Raw genomic sequence first — 23,261 nt, forward strand, 5'->3', positions numbered from 1 at the left:
GCGGGAAACATGTTAGCGGGAAACATATTCTAGTACATCTAAAATCAAACAATTAATGGGTTGTCTGTAGATCGCACTGCTTAATTTAAGTGGACAAAAATATCCTTGGTCGTTGTCAGATGAATGGTCCTTAGGAATTTTGGTTTAGAATTGCAAAGTCACAATGTCTTGTCACTTGTAGTATGTCCTAATTTTGTCACAATCTTTCGTGTTTAAGTGGACCACAATACCGGCGATTGACCAGATCTATTCATGAAGGAGAAGGTACTGATAAACGGATACAGGCTATCTAAGAACTTTGATCCCAAACTCACAATATACTATTAGCATTGGTAAAAGAGAAACTAGTGCTAATTCATTATTAATTTCAATTTTATTTTTATTTTTATTTTTATTTTGCTAAAAATTAAAAATTAAAAATTAAAAAAATAAATTAATTTTTATTATTTTATTTTAAAATTTTTAGATTTTATTTTGTTTTATTTTATTTTTTATTTTTTATTTTTTTATTTTGTTTAAATCCTCAAAATGTAATATTTTTAAAATAATTTGTGGTATTGGACTTGAAATTGAAGTGGTGCAGCCCATGGGTTATGGACCGGGTCATGGATCTAGGTATATGTGCTCCAGTTTCCGGCTGTAAACACTTTATGCTCTCTTTTCGAATTTACGGTCGTAAACTCATCCAAATCCTCTCATTGACTATTCATCGATCCATCAAAATTTGTGTTTATATCTCAAAATTGGTTGTTTGATCTTGTAGGTATGCACATTCCAACCATCAAAAAGGCATTTTAACATGAAACCGACTATAAATCAAAGGAATAATCAAGGAAAATACATCGATCGGCGTTTACGACCATTGAAGGGCTTACGGCCGTAAACTCCTCATCCAGCCGAAAACTCAAAATTTTGATTTTAAAAAAAATTAAAGCCAAATTAAATTGTTTATTGAGCAAAACATATACTTTATTGTTCAAATAATCTATTTTCTCACTTGGCTTGGTTCGTGTAGGTCAAAATGGCAGAACTTAAATTTGCAGAAAGTCACAATCTGGCGATCTTATTGGTTGACCCCTGTTGCACATGGTGAATTCAAGTCCATGATTCATGGCTTAAAGGAATGTTGTCTAGCTACAGCTCTAACTCTAAATCCAGCAATTTACCAAAGTCTGATTAAAGAATTCTGTAAGTCTGCAGTAGTAAAGAAAGGGAATGATGGCTCTATGTCTATTGAAGCTAATGTTAAAGGATGCAAGGTCACTGCAACAGAGCAACTTATCATGAATGTTCTGAAGATTGAAGATCAATCAAGTTTTCCAACCGAGATCGAAGTCGACCAAGCTCAAGAACTCCTCAATAAAATGGGTTATGAAGGCGGATTTCCTCCAACCCTAAAGAAGCTGTTACCACCATATTGGAGGTTTCTAGCTCATGTTTTTGTGAGATGTATTTCAGGAAGAAGATCTGGTGTGGATGAAATCTCGTTACGGAACACAGGAGCTATCGCCGCTCTTGCTGCAGGACTTGACTTTAATTTCTCCAAGTTCATTTTGGACGAGCTCGTTGTGAATATCAAAGGAAAGACAAGAGACAAGTTTCTAATGTATCCTAGGTTTCTCCAAGTGATTATCAATGAGCAATTCCCGGAGATCGTAAAAGAAGGAGAAACTTTGGACATGAAGTCCCTTGGACCAAACACCATTGGGTTAATTAAGCAAAACCATAAGGGTAAAGTCACATTTCAAGGCAAATACCCTCTGGTGAAGTGTGGTATGTTTGCTGAATCGACTGAAGCATTTGAGTCCCATGAGTCTTCAGACCGTATGACAGTTGAAGATAATGTGATAACTGTGTCGGATTATGAAGAAAACAGAGTTCCTCCGGTCACAATCGTGGCCGAGGAACATGATTTAACGTCTGTGCATGTGCAAAGTGATTACAGTAAGAGTAAAGATGCGGATGATGATGATGATGATGAAGGTCTTGAAGATGATGATTCTATCTTTGGTGGTAATTTGTCTAAGCATGATGATATAGAGCTTGACTTGGATTTTGTAGACAACTACTGCCCTTCAAACGAGGACCTTGACTCGTTCTTTAACGATTTCGATGATGTTGTGCAACACACAACGGAGAAAGGGAGAGATAATATTCAAGAAGCAACGCCTCCTTTAGTTGATCAGACCGCCGGTGCTTCCTATCTTATGGATTCAACTTCAAGGCTTCCTCCCTTGAATGTTGAAATTCCAACATCTGTGGCGTCTGTGAGTGATCCGCTTGTGACACATACCTCCATGCCCCCATTGAAAACACGAAGACATGATCCAAGGCCAGGGGTATTAATTCAGGAATTGACATCACTCGTTCAACCCGTAATCACTACATCAACCACTACTCCAACCACTTCAACTGCACCTGATCATGAATGACCGAGAACCTTTTTTGAATTCGGGAGCTCTTTAGCTCCAGGGAGTCTCTCCCCTGCAAGGCCTACGCATGATGTTGCCTCTGAAAGGCTTTCCAGGTTCTTGGCTGAACATGAAACAGACCTTCCCACTCGTGAAAAAGGTATATCTATAGGGGAAGGCAGCTCGAGGGGAGCAGATCCATCAAATCCAGAGCTAGGGGAGGAGATCACAATGCTTAAACAGAAAATAATCGAAAAAGATCTTCAGATTGAGAACCTCGATTCTCGAATCTCTATGCTTGAAGCTGAAAGCTCTTTGAAGAATGATCAAATCTCCGAACTTCAGCAAGACAATATTCAGAAAGCTAAACAAATTTCTGACCTCCAGCTCAACCTTGGTGCTCTATCAACTGGTTACTTTGATTTGAAAATAGACTTATTGCTGAATTTGGAGATAAATTTAAGACAACAGCTGAACGCCCAAGTGTTTCACAGATCCTTGAACCTGCCCCAGCCATTACATCAATTTTTGATCATTCCGATAATGCACCAGTCAGAACCACAACTGTTGTTGACCGTTTTGAGAAGGAACCTGAGCAAGCTCCGCCCCGAATCACAATCAAGCGAGGAGGGAGAACGGTCACGTCATAGAAAAGGGGAGGCTTGCTCTTCATGAAGAATTCCGATCAAAATCTTCGTGGTAATCAGCCTCAACTAACTGTGACTGACCTAGAGAAGAAAACGTTCCAGCATAAATATGGAGATCGGTCAGGAATCCGTACGTGGGGATTTCATGATAAAATCAAATGCTGGTTGGTGAAAAGGAAAAGAAACACCGTGGAGTATTCTAAGAATCAAAATGACTTTTCTTCACTCACCAAGGTGGATCTTGCTGAATTGTCTGTAGCTCCTTTTTATAATCCCTCCAATGATCCTTGTGCGACAGATTTCAAAAACTTCTTGGAAAATCAGGTGAGGAGAGGATTCGATAAAATGAAGACCGCTGAGTCATTTTTGAAGACTGCTAAAGGTGTGTATGACCCGATCACCAAAAAGGCTATCAAAAATGTCATGTGGCCTCCAACAAAGCAGTTGACAAAGATTCCCATCATCAAGAATTTATGTGATGGTTCTTTGCACAATATGTTGTATTGGGTGTAAGATGAAGCCACAGCCTCAGCTGTTATAAAGTTCAAAGATGGTGTCTTTCGTCTAATCGATAAGAGGGATTTACTTCAATTTGGTGAGAGGGACATTCATACCTTGGCAGCTCATCAAATTATTTGTGAACAGGAAGTTTTGGAGCCTGATGCGAAAGAGTTCACGAGCATGATTTCTGAGATCATTAGAAAAAGAATGTGGCTGGGCGCAATGGGTAGATCTGATTTCCTGGTAATTGAAAAAGACTGAGCTCATGCTAGCCTCAAACCAAGGGGGGATTGATAGGTCATTATTTTGTGGTTTGGGCTAGGCAATCATATGTATAGGTCTTATTTAGTTCATGGTCATGTTTTGTTAGGTTTAACATTGTTTACGGTTGTTTATGTGTGTACGGTCGTAAACAGGTTTACGCCGTAAACCTGTTTACGTCCAACGATCCCCTATATATAGGTCTTGTCAGAGTCTTGTCAGTGGTTGACGAATCGGAGTGACGTGTCTTATAGTTTACGGTCAGAATGTGTGTAACCAAGGTGTATTTGACGTTTTTATGATATAAACGTGTGCATGCTTGGCTTAATTCTACTTCTACTCCATTCTCATTGTGTTTGATTGCTGTTTGTTTGATCACTGGTTTGGATCCTCAGTTTTAGGGAATCTTGTATTTGGATCTACATTCTAATCAAATCATACAAGATTCATCATCTTCTTCTTCTACTTCTTCTTCATTAGATCTGGTATCATCCGTTTGATTGGGATTCCGCACTATCAAACCGATCTGATTGATACACAAGCAGATTTGGGACTTACAAGTGGTATTAGAGCTTGGATTGTATCAATCAATTTTTCCATATCTGGAGCGTATTTGATCTTATTTTTGAAGGATTTTTGCGTTTTTGGATAGATCTCTGAAAATTAGAGGGGGGGGGGGTTGTTCTTTGTGTTTTTGATAAAAACGAGTTTTTGATCAAGTTTTGGAGCAAAAAGAATGAAAAATGTCATTTTTTTTTGCGATCTGAAGCAGGGTTCTCGACCTTTGAAGAGTTTACGGCCATTGAAGGGTTTACGGCCATAAACCCATTTACGGCTAGCCTCGCGTTCTCGACCCAGCTTAGCATCTGGCATTCGCAGCAGCTTTTATTCAAAAAATAGTTGGAGGTGCCGGGGATTGAACACGGGTCTCCTGCCTTTTCAACTTAGCACCTTACCAGTTGAACTACCAAGCCACACGTTAAAAGCCTTCACATTTTAAATCAAATAGCTTCATTCTCGGACAAGCAGTGATTAAATCAAAAATTCTGGGGCTTGCTAAGATTCGAACTCGCAACCTCTCGCATAACAACCAGCGACCCTTCCAACTCATCTAGCTTGCTAGATGTTTTTCTCCTCCCAAATTTAATTCAAAAGGACTCCTTTCTCGGTTCTTAATTTCGAAATATTGTCTCTTTTAGCCCAAAATTCAAATTTTTTTATTTTAAAAATTCCATTTTCAACCCAAAATTTTAGTTTTTAATTTTTGACTTTTGACCTTAAAATTTGACTTTGACTTTCAAGTTTGACATTTGACTTTAAACTTTGACTTTCTCGTTAAACTTTAAGATTTTCAAATTTAGCTTTTCGGTTTGACTTTTAAGTTTGATTTTTTAAATTTGAATTTTAAGGTTGACTTTTGAGTTTTTAGTTAAAAGGGCATTTTTGGTAAACAATGAGTTCTTCAAGCATCCCGGTTAATGAAGTTTCATATTCTAAATCTTGTGAAGCTACAATTAAATTTCTTCGTGAACAAATTGAATTGATGAAGAGAGAGAACAAGGACCTAAAATATGAGGGGTACCAACTTAGAAAAGGCCAGAAACCTTTAAAAGAACAACTAGAGGCCAAGATTAGTGATCTTGATAAATTGCAAGAAGAGTACAACAACAAATGTGTCAACTATAAATATCTTAAGAAATAACTTGTTGTAACAGAAGAACTTGACACATTGAAGATCCGTTTTCAAAATGCTGATTTCCATTTTAAGAAATTCGATGTGTCAAGTGAAAAGGTTGAAACCATGATTGAAAAACAATTGAAGTTTAAGGACAATAAAACCAAGGGTCTAGGGTATAATAGTGTTCCACCTCCTTTTAATGACAACTATAACCCACCCCTTGAGACTAATGAAGCACACATTCAGTATGGCCAATCCCCTGCTCCAGCTTCAGTTAAGACTGAACAATCTGGGCCAACTGAAAAGGTTGAGGTGAACGTTTCTAATGATTATGTTACATGTGCAGGTAAAGTAGCGGAAGATGAGAACATGGAGAACACTATTGAACAAACCAATGACTCCTTGAACTCAGAATCTGTTGCTTCTGATCAACCTGTTGTTGGTAAATACAAGCCACCAAAACAAGCAAATCAGAGTGCCTGCTGCAGATGTGCTTGTGGGAACAACCAGAAACATGGCAAGGGCACGCCACCAGGGGCAGGAAGAAACAACTTCCCAGTGAAGAAAAAGACATGTTTTCACTATGGAACACCTGGACATATTGCCCGAAACTGTCCAAATCGCGCATACGTTCCCTACTATGCACAAGAGTGGCAGAACGCGCCAAGAGGGAGATGTTCCAAAAGAAACCCCTCAAGGTCACATTCAGATAATGGCGACTGGAATGCCACAAAGGGCAAGAGTTCAACTACCAAGGCTAAGAAATCAACTCCCAACAACAAGAAGGGAATGCCAGCCCAAAATTCAAGTTCAAGAGATTCTCATGTGAAGCCTAGACCGGTTAGGTCAAAGTTATCTCGGCAGCCGACCACAAGCTCAAAAGCAAGTGTCGAGGCACCCATCCGCTCGAACAAGAAATGGGTTAAACCCGACTACATATGGGTACCAAAGGTTCAATCTCCCAAATCACCTAATGACTCTAATATTTCTTCATCTCCTGTTTGTGATAAACAGGATATGTCATGGGAGAGAGTATCGTGCAAGGATGCAAAAGGTCAACCCAGTTTGAAAATGGACTGGGTTCCAAAGACCAACTGATCCCGCTCTGTGTTGGAGCAGCTATGGAGGCATATCATCATGTAACGCCCCAATTCTGGTATGTTATTTAATATGTTTTTTTCAAGTTTTCAAGAGGAACTCAACGAGTCAGTAGCCCGACTCGTCGAGTAGAGACGGGATGAACACGCGTTTGGAGCCGGCTACTCGACGAGTCTATATGTTGGGACTCGGCGAGTCCGCCAGTCTGGATGAAACCCTAAATCTAAGGGTTTGCACCCTATTTAAACAACTTTATGCACCCCTATCAGCCTCCCTCACCCACAGAGAGTTCTATACTAAAACCCTAGCCGTTCCTTGTTACTTTTTGTGTGATTTCTCATCTTGTGAAGTTGTTGGTGCATTTGAAGTGGGAAGAAGAGAAGAGAAGAGGAGGAATCAGGGGGGGGGAGCAAAGTAGATTCGGCTTTCCAGTTGCATTTCAGTCTTCCTTGAGGTATCAAGCTCAAACCTTTGTTCTTCTTTAATTAGATCTCTTAATTAGCTTGTTTTTGCCATCCTTGGCTTGGTAGTGGTATAGAGAACATTTGGAGATGGTTAGCCATCGGATCTACCCATGTCTGAGCTCTAGAAGCTCAGATCTACTGCCTTTGTGGGACTATCTTTGTATGAAAGCCCTAGATCTACACTTTTAGTGCATTTAGAGCCTTTGAACCCTTATAGATGCATGCTTACACGTAAAGTTGGAAACTTTACGTGTGAAACCAACCTAAGGAACCCAAATCTAAAAGTTGAATGCACTGGAATCGATAAAAATCGACTAAATAGTGGTTGCATGCGAGCGACTTGGCGAGTTGTTCTTCAGACTCGGCGAGTCGAGTCGCGAGTCCCTGATTTTTCCCCTTTTGAGTTATTCTGAGTGGAACCAGTGAGTTAGAGGTGGACTCAGTGAGTCGGAGGTCAGACTCAGCAATGGAGGGACTCGGCGAGTCAATGCCCTGAATCGGCGAGTCCATGGCAATCTTCTTGCCTCAAGAATAGACTCGACGAGTTGTTCATACAACTCGGCGAGTCACAGGCCAGAGTGTTCTTATGATGAAGGAGGACTCGACGAGTTGTTCATACAACTCGGTGAGTCAGATGAAGATAGACTGGTTATTGGTATCGAAGAGGAACTCGCCGAGTCGATGCCAAACTCGACAAGTAGTAGCGGGCAGGAATGGGAAATAAGAGTAGGGACTCGACGAGTTGGCGGCCCAACTCGACGAGTCGGGTCAACTATAAGTTGACTTTGACCAAGAGGTTGACTTTGACCAGGGGTAAAATAGTCATTTTACCCTGAGGGCATTTACAAGTAACTGATCTAGTGTTTTTGGGATTTGTAGCCGGTCAGTTCCGGAGCAGCAGTCAGCCACTTTTAGAGTTAGCATCTCAGCAGCCTGCACTACGAGGTGAGTTTCCTTCCAGTAGAAACGGGTCTACGGCCACAATGCCGGCCCGTTTAGTTAGCAGTAGTTCCGGACGTCAGTCCGATGCAGTAGTTCAGTGTGCTTGACGTCTTTGTGATTCAAGCATGTCTTTGTGTTATGTGTTCCGGACTTCGGTCCGATGCAGTATGCAGTATATGTGTTCATGTTAGTTGATATGTTTATGCTATGCTATGTTCAGTCAGTTCCGGACTTCGGTCCGATGCAGGGGACAAGGTCCCAGTCAGTTCCGGACTCCGGTCCGATGCAGTTTCCGGACTTCGGTCCGATGCAGAGGGCAAGGACCTGGTCAGTTTTCGGACTTCGGTCCGATGCAGTTTCCGGACTTCGGTCCGATGCAGAGGGCAAGACCCTGGTCAGTTTCCAGACTTCGGTCCGATGCAGTTCTGGACTTCGGTCCGATGCAGTGGGCAAGGCCCAGTATGTGCTTTATATGTTATTGTATGGTATGTGGTAGTTTGGGGGAGCTCACTAAGCTTTGTGCTTACAGTTTCAGTTTTGATTTCAGGTACTTCTGCTAGTAAGGGGAAGAGCTCGAGATGATGGCATGGCACACACCACAACTTCAGTTTAGCCTGGGAATTTACTCTGATATTTGATATGATTGATATAGTTTTGTTTTGGATACTGTTACTATGACTTTGAGTTACTCGTTCCATGGTTTTATTATATCTGACGTTTGATGTTGTGATTTTTAGTAATATGAAAACAAAAATTTTGGGGTCGTATTTTGGGTCGTTTCAAGTTGGTATCAAAGCCTTGGTTTGAGGGATTCATGCACACTTACGGGTGTGACTGAACTCAAACTAAGGAAATAGTAAAAGATTTTCGAAAGAGAAATGTTTTCAAAAGAATTTTTGAGAAAGAAACTTAAAAAGAAAAGAGTTTTGAAAACGTAAAAAGGGTGTGGTGCATGCGATCAGCCGAGCTCAAGTAAGTACTCCCAAATTACACATAAAAGTTTATATTATGATTATCTGTTTCGTTTTGAAGACAATCTTTTATCTTTCTTATATTTTTTCATTAGTAGGTATTGTTTGGTAAGTGATATGAAGTCTAGTGCTAAAGGGCAATATAAAATTCATGTAATACACTAAATCCGAATTGTCTAGACTCTGTGTTCAATGTGTTGGTAGGCACAAAGGATTCAAAAGGACTAGACTTAGATTGACAAATGAAAGGTCTAGGCAATATGGACTTAGATAGTTTCATTTAGACTGACAATATGACGCTCATGTAGATTGAGCAGTGAGATAAACATGGGAGCCTACGAGATACACTAAAAGTTAATTATCTAGAACTGTGGCTCAAAATTTCCTTGATGTATGGACTCATGTCCTTAATTACGGTATTGATAGGGCAACCGGGGGGTTCTGATAAAATAGGTATGTGGGAAATTATTTTCTTGCTTTCTATCTGTCAGTCATATGTTGCTTCCTTTGCGTGATTGGAACATATCCGACCTGGAATGCAACATATGCAACTCTATCTCTATGCATATCCATATTTATGAAATTCTTTATATCTGTTAGCCATATGCTGTCCCCTCGGCGTGATCGGAAGATCCGACCTGGGACACAACATATGCACTCTACTACCTCTTTAACCCCTATCTATGTTAGTCATATATTATTCCCTCTGTGTGATTGGAAGACATCCGACCTGGGATACAACATATGCACTTCTATATCTAACTTCTTTCTTAATGATTGAACATTCACCTAAAGTAAGGAGTTCTTTGGAAGTTCTTGATTATCGGGGTATGTCGGGAAGTGGGAAACACGTTCTGGTACATCTAAAATTGAACCATTTAATAAGTTGTTTGTAGATCTCGCTGCTTAATTTAAGTGGACAACACTATCATTGGTCGTCGTCAGCTAAATGTCCATTAAAAAATATAGATATCACTTTCTTGTCACTTATAACCTGTCCAAATTGTCAACATCCTTTGTGCTTAAGTGGATCACATTACCGATGATTAACCAGATCCAAACATGCAGGCGTGTGCTGATAAACGATATTGAATTGCTTGACAGCTTTGATCCCAAATATTTTTTTTTGTTAAATTTGTTCATAGTTTTCCTCTATGCACAAATTTAGGGGGAGAATTAAAAAAAAATCATAAATCAAACAAAAATCAGAAAAATAAAAAAATCCAAAAATAGTGTTATTTCTGTTTTATTTCTTGTTTAGAAAAAATCAAAAATCCAAAAATATTTTTGTTTTTGTTTTTCAAGAAAATATGAAAAATTCAAAAAATATTGTGTGCTAAGTTTTCTTTTAGTTTTGTTTTGTCTTGAAAAGTAAATTCAGATGTAGATGAGACTCATGGAGACTGTATCGAGATTTTCTGAGCCAAGGCTTCGTCCGTGATCATCGAAGAATTCTCATTCGAAGGAGCAAGAAATGAAGATTATTCTTTCAACATTCAATCCTTCAACCCTAGAAGCAAGGTGAAGTTGTAGTTGAAGATTATGTGACAGATTGCATTGAATCCTCCTCAATCAATTTGATGCTACTCTTGTACCTGCTGAAGTGATCCAGAAGATTAGTTCTCTCTATTATTCTCTCTGAAGATTCTCTAGCTAAAAGCATCATTTTTCAAGAATCTCTACATGAAGCCTCCTCACCCAATGTGCGTTCAAAGCCAAATTCTGAAGAAAAGCCCAACTACTCAAGATGAAGTCATTCATTGAAGATTCATCAAGTTCATCTTGAAGTTGTGAAGAATTTGAAGAATAATGCTGAAGCCAAGCTCCCAATGAAGATTAACAAGAAAAGCCAGCTACTTTTTAGGGGGAGTTTTTTGGGTCAATTAGAAAAGAATGTTATAAACCAATGGGGAGATTGTTGGGTCTAAAATATTAGTTTATACTTTGCTTTTCTAGGCAATTGGTTTTTCTGTAATGTAATATACATTTGTGGCTGTGTTCACGGCCAGGTGAATGTTTACGGCCATAAACTAGTTCATGGCCGTAAACCTGTTCACGGCCGTGAACCCATCTACGGCCCGTTCCCCATATACATATAAATAGATGTTAGGTGGGTGAGGAGTGGTTGATGAACAGAAGAGAGTTTACGGCTAAGAGGAGAGAGAAGAGAGGAGCTTAAGTGTGTGTAAGTTGTGTGTGAATCTTGTATTTGGATCTACATTCTAATCAAATCATACAATATTCATCATCTTCTTCTTCTACTTCTTCTTCATTAGATCTAGTATCATCCGTTTGATTGGGATTCCACACCATCAAATGGATCCGATTGATACACAAGCAGATTTGGGACTTACACTCATATAAAAAGCTGATCAAGGAATTACAAAGATCCCAACGTTTGCGGACTTTTTTACTAATGTCATATGGTTGGAAAAGTAATGACTTATTGGACAATTTTCTTGTTGAATTACTTCCTGACCTACAGTTCCCAAGGGTGCTCAGCCTATGTGGCTGGAATATCACAAAGATACCTCAATCCATTGGTAATCTCAAGCATTTGCGATACCTTAATTTTTCTAATACTAGAATCACATGTTTGTCTGAATAAGTGAGTGACCTTTGTAATTTACAAAGCTTGTTCGTTAGTGGTTGTTATGAGTTATCTGCCTTGCCTGAAAGTTTTGTTAACTTAATAAACCTGCGACATCTTGACATAAGTCGTACTCCAAAGTTAAACAAGATGCCCTTAGGGATTGGTGGGTTGACAAGTCTACAAACTCTACCAAAGGTTGTTATTGAACGAGATAACGACTTCAAAATATCCGACCTTAAGGACCTATCGAATCTTCAAGGTCGACTTTCTATCATGGGGCTGGAGAAAGTGATAAGTCCACTTCAAGCAAAGGATGCCAACTTACATGAAAAGGAGGGTCTTGATGTTTTGGATATGGAATGGAGTGATGTGTTTGATGATTATCGGAATGAGTTGATTGAATATGAAGTACTTGAAGAGCTAAGGCCTCATCATAAGTTGAGAAATCTGAAGATTTTGTTCTACAAAGGAATAACATTTCCTGATTGGGTGAGTGATCCCTCATTTGACCAGTTAACTGAGCTTACATTATGTGGGTGTAGAAGTATATATTTACCAACACTTGGATATCTACCTTCACTTAGGAAATTGTTTGTTAAAAGAATGATTGAGGTGGAGACCGTGGATTTTGAGTTACTTGCATCTACTAATTCTTTCCTTGGTATTAATTGCATTTCCGTTGCTTGAAGTTTTGAAAATTGATGATATGCAAGCATGGAAGGGATGGTCCACTAGAGGTGTCTACGAATTTGGAACAAAAACATTGTCCGAGACTGACACGTACAAGTGTCAATTAGATTGATACCATTACTTCTTGTTTTACATGTAGAAGGATGTTTGGAACACGTGTTAAGAAGCACTGTCGCTGCGTCTTCATCACTTTTTAAATTGAAAATGTGGAATGTTAAAGGACTTACTCAACTAGATGACGAAGATTTGAGGTATCTTGCAACAGTTAAAGATCTAAATATTGATAAATGTGATGAATTGAGATACTTATGGGAACTAGAAACCGAGGCATACAAGATTCTTAGGAGTTTACACAAGTTGGAGGTATGTCATTGTAACACATTAAAGTGTTTGAATTGTCTAGAACATGTGGAGAGGTTGGTGATAAGTTGTTGTCCTAAAATGACATCTTTGACCTTCTCACCTTCTTATTCTGTTTATTCCATTCCTACCATAAGATATCTTGACATCCATGGCTGCGATAATCTAAAGTAATTTCCTCATGAGCATTTGCAAAGACCACAATATCATTTTCTTTAACTGGTTTGCCAATATTAGCAAAGAACATTATAATACTCTTGTGGATCGGTTAAGTAAGCAGATGAGGACTCACTTCTTTCATTATGATTTTCAGAAGTTGGGTTTTAAGAATTCATGAGAAGAGGTATGAGGAGCATAAGAACCTTCTAAAGAAAGCCAAAGATCACCAGATGTATTACCTAGAACATGCTGAAAAGACAGTCTTAGAGATGGTGGACATCGAACATGTGCATCCTTAGAGACCCATGTATTGTAACAAGGGTTAGTTGTAGATGTGGATGTGGTCACGGTGTCACCTTCTTGTCCTGTAGAAGTGGAATTGGTGAACACGATGATGGTGGCTAGTGGGCAATGTATGGTGCCATCAACGTACCTAAACAGGTTGTTAGTAACTAGAAAGGGTTGGAACATAGTTTTCCAGTAGCCACAGTTGTTTGGGGACAAAGTAAAGGAAAATTTATGAGAGTTGTGGGCTATTTTCTTGGCAGTAGTAAATGCTGTCAGAGTCGACATTGTATTGGCTGACATCGAAATAAGAGAAGGAGAATGGTAATAGGTGCTGATCGATGTGGATGATTGTTTTTGTCTGGTTGACAATCTGTATGATCGACAATGGGTATGATGAGAGCTATTGTGGAGCCAATTTTAGGGTTAGGGAATAGAAGCTCTGATACCAAGATGAACTTGGTAATCGTTGAATTGTATATTGTGTCTTGAATATGTCAATTACATGAGGTATTAATAATAGATATATTTACACTATGATCCCTCTAGAATATAAACACGTAACTATTGTCTAATATTTATAACATTCGTCTAATACTGTTTTTACTAAAACTTTTGTGTTACTCTAATCAACAATTTTGGTAATGTAAAAATTCTTAGTACATTGTTATAAATAAGATTTCCTGTAAAGTACATTGCTATTTTTGGCAATGAACCATTCCATTCACTCCCGGATTCCATCATACCAAGCACTACCTAAAGCAATGCAACAACGGAGGATGGTCATTTTAATTCAATGACTTTTTTGAAAAATCAATTCATATAACTTTCTAATAATGATATTACACAAATAGAATACCTTTATGTCACCAAGGTTCATGACATCATCAACCTCGCCTTGTACGTACAACAAACTAACTTCCGATTGTTTTCTTCATGAAGAAAGTCTTCATGTCTTTAGTGTTGCTGGAAAACACATCACATTATAACTTTTTAAAATGGCTTAAACTACATTAAGAAATGTTCTTATAGAGTTGTCATACCATTCCATTGTAAATTGGCATTCCTTTGAAGTAAATTTCACTATGATCAGCATAATATAGTCTATCAGTTGCTTCCATATAGATAGAAAATAGCCCACTTCACCAACAAACAATTCATACTTCATAATATGGCTGCCATTAGAATAAAACACCAGAATAAATCAATTCAAGGGACAAAAAACATTAAATCATATTTATGGTGAACTTTTTGATAGATAACTGAGGGAATATTGTAACTTCTTTTTTCACATCAAGTGTTGTATGATAAATTGTTCAATGGATAAATTATGTCTAGCACCACCAGATCCTTTCCAGACTCCAATCAAATAAAACATAAGAAAATTAAAATTATGAGAAAATGGAAGTGGTTTTACCTCACATCTAAACATCATATTCTATTAAAAAAAATAACCATACATCTAATCAGGGTTAGAAAAAAGTGACATGTAACCCTGCATGCAGTTGAGCTTGTGTAAGCTTTTTATCATTACAACCTTGGTGTATGTGTGTGCGTATAGGGAACAGAAAGAGTGTGTGTGCATGTATCTTTGATAGCATCCTTCTCGATTACGCAATAGATAAAAAGAAACAGAGGGAGAAAGAGGGCAGATTATGTTTAAACAACCAAAGGAATGAAGAAGAAACACTGACACTAACGTGTCTTAAGACGAAGGAGAAATTGGTTTTAGAGAGAGAGTTTGTATTTCAAAATTTGAATTCAGATGAGAAAATGAGGAAATAGGCAGATGGCAGAAGGGAGGAGCGGTGGTGTCATAAAGTGTTTACTTATCTGATATAAGTGAAACAGTGAAACTGGTGACTTTCTATAACTTATTAGTTAAATATTCAAAAACAATTTTTATAAACAAACAAGTCTCAAAATTAATGTTGCTAATTATTAAAAAGAAAAGAAAATATAGAAATTGAAAAACCTTATTTAAGAAAAAAAAAATTAAGACGGAATATTGCCTTTATTGAAAAAAAAACTACAAGAAATTAGTGATGTTTATGTTAGGAGGAGGGATGCAATACCTATAACATTCGTAGAGGGATACAAGTTGCAAAACCATCTTGCACGTTTGTTAATTAACATCAACTATACTAATACTAGGCGAATGCTCGCGCGTTGCGCAGTGGGATAATTATGTAGTTTAATATGATTATATATGGTTTAATGTATTGTGAATAAGTCATACATAAAACTTGTATGCGATTAAATAGCATGTATATTTTTTGATTTACAGATTTTTTATCATAATAAATAATGAAATTTTTTTACTATTAGTTTAAAATTTTAAATGTAATTTTTATGTACACATTAGTATCTAATGTAATTAATTGATAATTGATTAGATATGGATTCTCATTTGTGGTGGTCTATTTATGTTGAACTTCATAAAAATACATATTTAACGACTTTTGTTAGTTTTACTATTGAATAGAAAATGGTGCCGTATTTTAAGTAAATATAAAAAATCTTATTCTCAATCTATTTTAAGATAGTGACATATTTTAAGTTAATATAAAAAATCATATTCTAGAACTAATGAAAAAGAAAAAACGGAGCCAAAATTTTTAACTATAATAAAGTTGATTCCAATTACCAAGTGCTCAATCGAAGATAATATCATTCAATAAACATCATAAGATATTACGTTATATTCAAATTACGGACATCATTTTTGTAAGAGTCATTCATAATATATGAGACTATAGTGCCTAATACAACAATGTAATAACCAAATGACCCTAACATATTTTAAATAAAATATAATTATAATATATTATCTATGCAACTAAATTTCTGCACAACATATGGGATTCGTCTACTATATGGTATTCTTCTAATATATTATATTATAGTATAAACATTATATTTGGAAAACCACTTTGAGTTATATTGTAGTTTATAACATTAAATTTGTGATGGGTTGTATTTGATACACATTTGTGTATTTATATCTATATTATATATTTAAAACAAATCTTATATAAACATCCAACCTAAATATTCATCTTCAAGTAAACAAACTTTTGTTATAAAGCTAAAAATGGAATAAAATACACACTTAAATTGTATGATCATGATATATTGTATTTTGATTGGGGCTTGTACAAAACATGCATGAGCATATATTATTAATTTATCTCTTGTTTTGGGTAATTCGAATAAGATAGCTTCAAATCCAACGTATCAAACGGATTACCCATTTACTAAAGTCTAAAACCCAAAAACTCAAACATGTTCTAATATCATACAAATGGATGAGGTTTTAGCAAATTATCATCTCATATAAATTACCATTGATTATGTGTGATTAATTATTAAGAAGGTGAAAAGGTTTGGGAGTTTGAAATGCATGAGGTTTTAGCAAATTATTGTGGGGGGTTTTAAATGCATGACATTCAAGGGAAAATGCAAGCTTTATAAGTATGTAAGATGGTTACAATTGTCAATTAATAATCAAAATTTACTACTTATGTAAGAAAACATCGTTAACAAATTAATAACCATACTTATGTATAAGACATGGATGACAAATTGACAGGAATAAGGAAACTACATCCACACTTTTACTGTCAAAGACGAAGTTGTCTCGGGCAGATCTCTAAGTTTCGGGCATGCCCAAATTTGAAGACTTTTAAGGCCGGGCAGGTGTTGTAGAACCTCTGAAAGTGATTCCACTTCCATAAAACAATTGAGCCCTAGAGAAGTTAGAGATGGTGGAAGAAGAAAACATGATGTAGTGGTATTACTCGCATGTTCTCCCACAGCAAATGAAACGACTCCTGAATGTTTTCCATATAGAAGTAGTTCAACAAGTGAGGTTGGAAATTTTTGTGGGCCCCACTCTGACATGGGCTTATTCAAGTATCCTATGTCAAGGCTACGTAAATTAGGAGGCCACAACCCACAAGGAAAGGAGTAATCTATACCCGGACAATCACGTATAAACAGTTCTTCCAAAGATGTGAGACTTTGCAAATGTTCATGAGGAAATGTCAAGATATCTTAGGGAAAACATGATTGAGGAAGGGAGTTGAAGTAATGGTGAGAAGGTCAAAGATGACATTTTACGACAACAACTTATCACTAACCTCTCCACACGATTTGGACAAATCAAACTCTCTAATGCGTCATAGTTACGTACCTCCAACTTCTGTAAACTGCTAAGAAACTCATAGTCCTCCGTTTCTGGTTCCCCTAAGTATCTTAATTCATCACATCTATCAATATATAGATCTTCAACGGCCCCAAGACACATTAAATGCTCTTCATCTAGTTGAACAAGTCCTTTAACATTCCCCATTTTCAATGCGATAAGCGATGAAGTGGCACCAATAATGCTTCTTAACACTTATTCCAAACATCCTTCTACATGTAAAACACGAAGTGATGGTATAAATCCAATTGACACTTGTACCAATCTCGGACAATGTTTTATAGATAACTCACGCAGACGAGGAAACGGTTTTTTAGTTCCATAGTAATTGCCACCACTAATGAACCATCCCATCCATTCTTGCATATCATCAAATTTCAAAACTTCAAGTGATGGAAAGGCAACACCAAGGAAAGAATTAGTAGATGAAAGTAACTCAAAATCCACTGTCTCCACCTCATTCATTCTTTTAACAAACAATTTACCAAGTGAAGGTAGACGTCCAAGCATTGGTAAACAATCATTTCTACACCCACATAATGTAAGCTCAGTTAACTGGTCAAATGAGGGATCACTGACCCAATCAGGAAATGTCATTCCTTTGTAGAACAAAATCTTCAGATTTCTCAACTTATGATGAGGCCTTAGCTCTTCAAGTACTTCATATTCAATCATCTCATTCCGATAATCATCAAACACATCACTCCATTCCATATCCAAAACATCAAGACCCTCCTTTTCATGTAAGTTGGCATCCTTTGCTTGCAGTGGACTTATCACTTTGTCCAGCCCCATGATAGAAAGTTGGCCTTGAAGATTCGATAGATCCTTAAGGTCGGATATTTTGAAGCCGTTATCTCTTTCAATAACAACCTTTGGTAGAGTTTGTAGACTCGTCAACCCACCAATCCCTAAGGGCATCTTGTTTAACTTTGGAGTACGACTTATGTCAAGATGCCGCAGGTTTATTAAGTTAACAAAACTTTCAGGCAAGGCAGATAACTCATAACAACCACTAACCAACAAGCTTTGTAAATTACAAAGGTCACTTACTTGTTCAGGCAAACATGTGATTCTAGTATTAGAAACATTGAGGTACCGCAAATGCTTGAGATCACCAATGGATTGAGGGATCTTTGTGATATTCCAACCACTTAGGCTGAGCACCCTTAGGAACTGTAGGTCAGGAAGTAATTCAACAAGAAAATTGTTCAATAAGTTATTACTTTTCCAACCAGATGACATTAGTAAGAAAGTCCGCAAACGTTTGGATCTTTGTAATTCCTTGATCAGCTTTTTATATGAGTCGCCTTGTAGAGCTTTAAGTGAAAAGTGGCGTAACTTCTCAAATGTTTCATTCATGTTTGATACATCCATCTCTTCATCGGATCTAAAGAAAAACTCTCCTGCAACACTTGTTGCCAAGTCACCTAGAAGGTAATGCATTGTATGCCCTACTTCGTCATTTGTTGAATATTGAAAAAATGATCTTGACTTTAGCTCTTCAAAAGACTCATAACCCAAACTCTCCATTGACTTGTCGCGTATTGATTGGGACAAGAAGCCTTCTGCCATCCACATTAGGACTAACGTTTTCTTGTCAAACACATAGCCCTTAGGAAAGAAGGAGCAGTATGCAAACAACAGCTTCAAATGTGGAGGGAGATGATAGTAACTTAGTTTTAGAGTCTTCAAGACCCTCCCAAGCATTATTAGAGCAAGAGGTAATCCACCACATTTCTTCACAATAGCTTCACCATGCAACCGAAGTGTTGGATGTTTGTCAAAGTTTTTTTCACCCAAGGCATGTTGAACAAATAAAGACAGAGCATCTTCATTTGACAAAACCTCCAAATGGTAAGTTTCATTAGAGCCCATCACTGATGCAACCCCGGTTCTCCCGGTTGTGACAATAACTTTACTTCCAGGTGCACCTACAAGAGGCGGGCTTCCAAGAAGTTTCCATAAAAGGTAGTCTATGTTCCATACATCATCAAGAACAAGTAGGAACCTCTTCTTTGAAAGTTTTTCTTTGAGGGACACATGAAGCAGATTAAGATCAGGAAATCTTTTGGCCTCCCCGCTTACAGCTTCCCAAATGGACTGGCCGATATGAAATATACTGTATGCCTCAGTAACACAAACCCACGCTCTAAGTTCAAAGTGATCCTTCAGTTTCTCCTCGTTGTACAAAACTTTAGCAAGAGCGGTTTTGCCTACCCCAGCCATACCAACTATGGACACTATGCCAACATTTTCATCACTTCCCAACAACTTCATCAGCAATGCCTCTTTATCCCTTTCCCGACCAATTATTTGCGACTCAACTGGAATTTCCTCCAACCGTCTCTCCCTTCTATATGACTCTACTTCAACAATTACATTCAAATCCAAATCATTTTTCCTTTCCAGAAATGTATCCAACTGGTTGGTAATCTCATCCAGCTTAGAACTCATCTGCCGACCATACATGATGCTGTGGGGACCAAAATTACTAAAACTTGACAATAACTTCAAAACCGTATTGCTGATGCTAGCACGGGATTCTTCATTCAACTTGCGTCGCATATCTTCGGTGGTTAAATCATCGAGTAAGTCGTCTATATCGTAAGTCAATTCATAGAGATCGTACAGCCACCGTTGAGCAGCTATGTATGTTATCTGCTTATTTCTTGCTTCAGCAAGCACAGCTTGGATCAGGGGCAAGGTTTTCTTCAATTTTTTTAGCTGAGTATCGATTCCTTTAGATTGAGCCAGCTTCATCAAGTCTGCGGAGTTGAGCTTCCCACAGAGCAAAGTGATGAAGGCGCTAACGATTTCAGCCATTGGGATTTGTAAAAAGAATGATCGTTTCTTTGTTCAGGGTTTTGGCTTGAAAAGAAAGGTTAAGCGAAAGGTTTTTGGCCTCATAGATATTGGTAAAGTAATCCAACTTTTGGGATTAAATAAGCAAATAAGCATTTTTTGTTTTTTTTTTCAAATACTTATTAAATTAAATAAATTTAGCCTATTTTATAAAAAGGATAATGTCTTAAAAGGATAATATATTTTTTCATTTATATATATTTGGGCATTAGTTTCTTTCGTCTATATTTACCTTTTCAACTTGTTAAACTATTCACATTCAGTCTTTATGACCGACTACTCCAAGTTAGTTGGTAAAAATGACTTAATATGGTAATATATTTCTTACATTGTACACATTTAGTCCTTAATATTTTTATACACATTTAATCCTTAATATTTTTTTTGTTGCAAAATAAGTTATTTTTTGTTTTTGTATTCATTCAGTACTTATAAAAAATTTCTTTGGATTTTTCTCACGACATCTTACGTGAGACGTTTGTATGGGGATTTTGATGCTTATGTACGTCGCGGTCTCGACTACTTGGTTGCTTAGATCATGTGTTATGAACGTCATAAATTATTCATACAATCTCGGATTTTAACGATCTTTATATCCATGCGTTCGTATTTTAGTCTACTACAACTTTCATTTAGATTACTCCTGTTAAAAAGTAATATATTTTTACTTACAATCTTTATATACATAGGTTTTTTATAAATGCATGTATGAATGTTTTTTTTATAAAATCATAAGTAAAAATATATTACACTTTGAACCAGAGTAATCTTAACGAAAGTTGTAGTGGACTGAAAAAGCGAATACGTGGATATAAAGATCGTTAAAATCTGATATTGTATGAAGACGTTACGACGTTTATAATACAAGACCTAAACCAAATCACAAGACCTGCGCAACCAAACAATCGAGATCGCAATGGACATAAGCATCAACAACCTCAAACACCTCATAAATGATTGTCTCATGTAAGATGTCATGAGAAAAACCTAAATAAATCATTCATAAGTATTGAATGAGTATAAAAACAAAAAGGACTTATTTTGAAAAAAATAATATTAAGGACTAAATATATACAAAATTATTAAGGATTAAATGTGTACAAAATGAGAAATATATTACCCTATTATGTCATTTTTCTCGGCTAACCTAAAGTAAACGATCATAAGGACTGAATGTGTACAATTTAACAAGTTGAAGGGGTAAATATGGACGAAAAAAAACTCATTGACCAAATGTGTACAAATCGAAAAATATATTACCCTTTTAAGTCATTATCCCTTTATAAAATAGCAAAAATTATGAGTTTTCATAAAAGTCGCACAAACCATACATGGGGGAGGCTCATCTACAGTTTCGTTTACTCAGCTCCAGTTTCGTGTGTTATGTTGTGGTTTCGTGGGATTGTCTTCGATTTCAGCCAACTCTTTAATTTTTATTTTATTTTCATTTCTAAGATGACGAAATCGCAGATGGCATGTGGCCCTCTACGCTTCCTCTCATCTCGACTTTGGTTTCGTCACCTGTTTTTTTTCTAATTTTTTTTAATTCAATGTAAGTTTGACTACAATATTTTAGCCTAAAATCATACAAGCTACTAGTACATGTTCATTGGATAACACATAACAGCAAACAATCGAAAAAATCGGATAATATGAAAAATGAAACTGATGATGGCATTACCATCTGCAGTGGAACAAGTCTTATAATGCAGAATATGTCCATTACAAACTTCTACCATCACAGATGGCAATGCCATATTTGGTTTCGTTCTTCATAATATATTGCTTTTCTGATGTTCGAGAAAAATGATAAAAACATACACTTAACCAGTAAAAATAAGAGCGTACATGATAAAAAGCTGAAAAAACATCACTTAAAACAATGTTTCGTTATTCAATCATCAGAGAGAGAATTTGAGAGTTTGAATGTAAAAAATGAGCTACAAATATTTTTAGGGTTTAAATATTAGGGCTCATGGGCCGCAAAATAGAATATGGGCCACGAAATTGCAGCATGTATGATGAAACCGACAGGTGCTCTCCCCTAAAAGCGTGAAATCAAAGCCGACTAGAAGAAACCACAGATAAGGTAGTCGCATATGGGTTTTAGTGGCTATTTTTTTAAAAACCTTTTTTAGCTATTTTTTGAAAAATAAGTAAGAAAAATGGCTATATTTGTATTTCTCAATTAGTAATCCCAAACACCCCTATTTTGTAACATTTGGATTTCAGGTACTTTTTTCCCTTTTTGCCCTTAACTTAAAAATTCTTGCATTTTGGTCCCTGGCTAGTATGTTGGGCGTACACTAGGAGTATGTTGGGCGTATTGGGTCGAAAACTTAGTCGCGGAGGCATCCACGTATGTCACACCCCCAAACCGGAACGGCGGAAACGTTCGGGGGCGGAGGACGTCATGTACAGTATCACAACAATTGAATAATAGTAATCAAAGCAACAACAACCATTCTATTAATATTATAGTGTTTACATTACATTTAAATCATACAAGATTGACTCCAAAAGTAAATACAAGTAAAGACTCGAAGTTACTATGCTCCGTCTTCTTGAATCCGGACGTGTACTTGTCTACTAATATCCTGAGAATACAAGTAGGTTTTGAAAGAGTATCAACATAAAGCTGGTGAGTTCATAAGCATTTTGTTTTGGAAAAACTGTTATTTGTTCTTTTGAAAAGTGCATTATCTTTCTCCAGAAAACCTTATATTTTCTGATATAATGAATGTATAAACCTTAAGTACTTACCAGTTCCTCCTGCGAGTACTTAGTGCATAAAAATCATATACAGTCCAGATCGAACAAGCAATCGATTGTGTGGTTCTGCCCCAAGTCCACAACCAAACAAGGAACTGGAAGTAAGGCGGAAGCCACACATTCCACTGATTTTCGGATCCTCTTGTACATAATCCTGTAGTATTCACTAGATACTTACAAAGTTAACTGTATTGGTTCTTTGATATCTGTTGAAAGTGTTCCTCAAGAAAATCCCATATTTTCTTATGAAAAGCATGATTAAACCCATTCCTTCTATGACTTCTTAGTTCATACTAGTTACGCATAAACCAATATCGAATAGACAGTTAATTGTGTGGATCTGCCCTAAACCCACAA

The 23,261-nt window shown here is 36.9% G+C and overlaps 2 protein-coding genes across 2 annotated transcripts; one reads left to right on the forward strand and one right to left on the reverse strand.

Annotated features, from left to right (window-relative positions):
- Positions 1-11,713: 11,713 nt before the first annotated feature.
- On the forward strand, positions 11,714-12,790 carry LOC145123930 (putative disease resistance RPP13-like protein 1). The gene is made up of 2 exons (XM_079059115.1): positions 11,714-12,227; positions 12,396-12,790. The coding sequence occupies exons 1-2, from the start codon at positions 11,714-11,716 to the stop codon at positions 12,788-12,790; spliced, it is 909 nt and encodes a 302-aa protein (XP_078915241.1).
- A 4,672-nt stretch (positions 12,791-17,462) lies between these two features.
- LOC145123941 (putative disease resistance protein At3g14460) lies at positions 17,463-20,093 on the reverse strand. The gene has a single exon (XM_079059127.1). It carries the CDS (start codon positions 20,091-20,093, stop codon positions 17,463-17,465), a length of 2,631 nt encoding a protein of 876 aa, XP_078915253.1.
- Positions 20,094-23,261: the final 3,168 nt, after the last annotated feature.

The sequence above is a fragment of the Lactuca virosa genome, chromosome 1 (assembly GCF_052849685.1).
Source record: "Lactuca virosa cultivar CGN04683 chromosome 1, Lactuca_virosa_CGN04683_v6, whole genome shotgun sequence".
Classification (NCBI taxonomy): Eukaryota; Viridiplantae; Streptophyta; class Magnoliopsida; order Asterales; family Asteraceae; genus Lactuca; species Lactuca virosa.

What these genes read in the sequence shown, in the direction of transcription:
- LOC145123930 (XM_079059115.1), top strand. Translation starts at nt 11,714, where the DNA reads ATGCCCTTAGGGATTGGTGGGTTGACAAGTCTACAAACTCTACCAAAG. An exon ending in ATCTACTAATTCTTTCCTTG is followed by an intron (nt 12,228 to 12,395) that starts GTATTAATTGCA and finishes TTTTACATGTAG; the next exon opens with AAGGATGTTTGGAACACGTG.
- LOC145123941 (XM_079059127.1), bottom strand. Translation starts at nt 20,093, where the DNA reads ATGGCTGAAATCGTTAGCGCCTTCATCACTTTGCTCTGTGGGAAGCTC.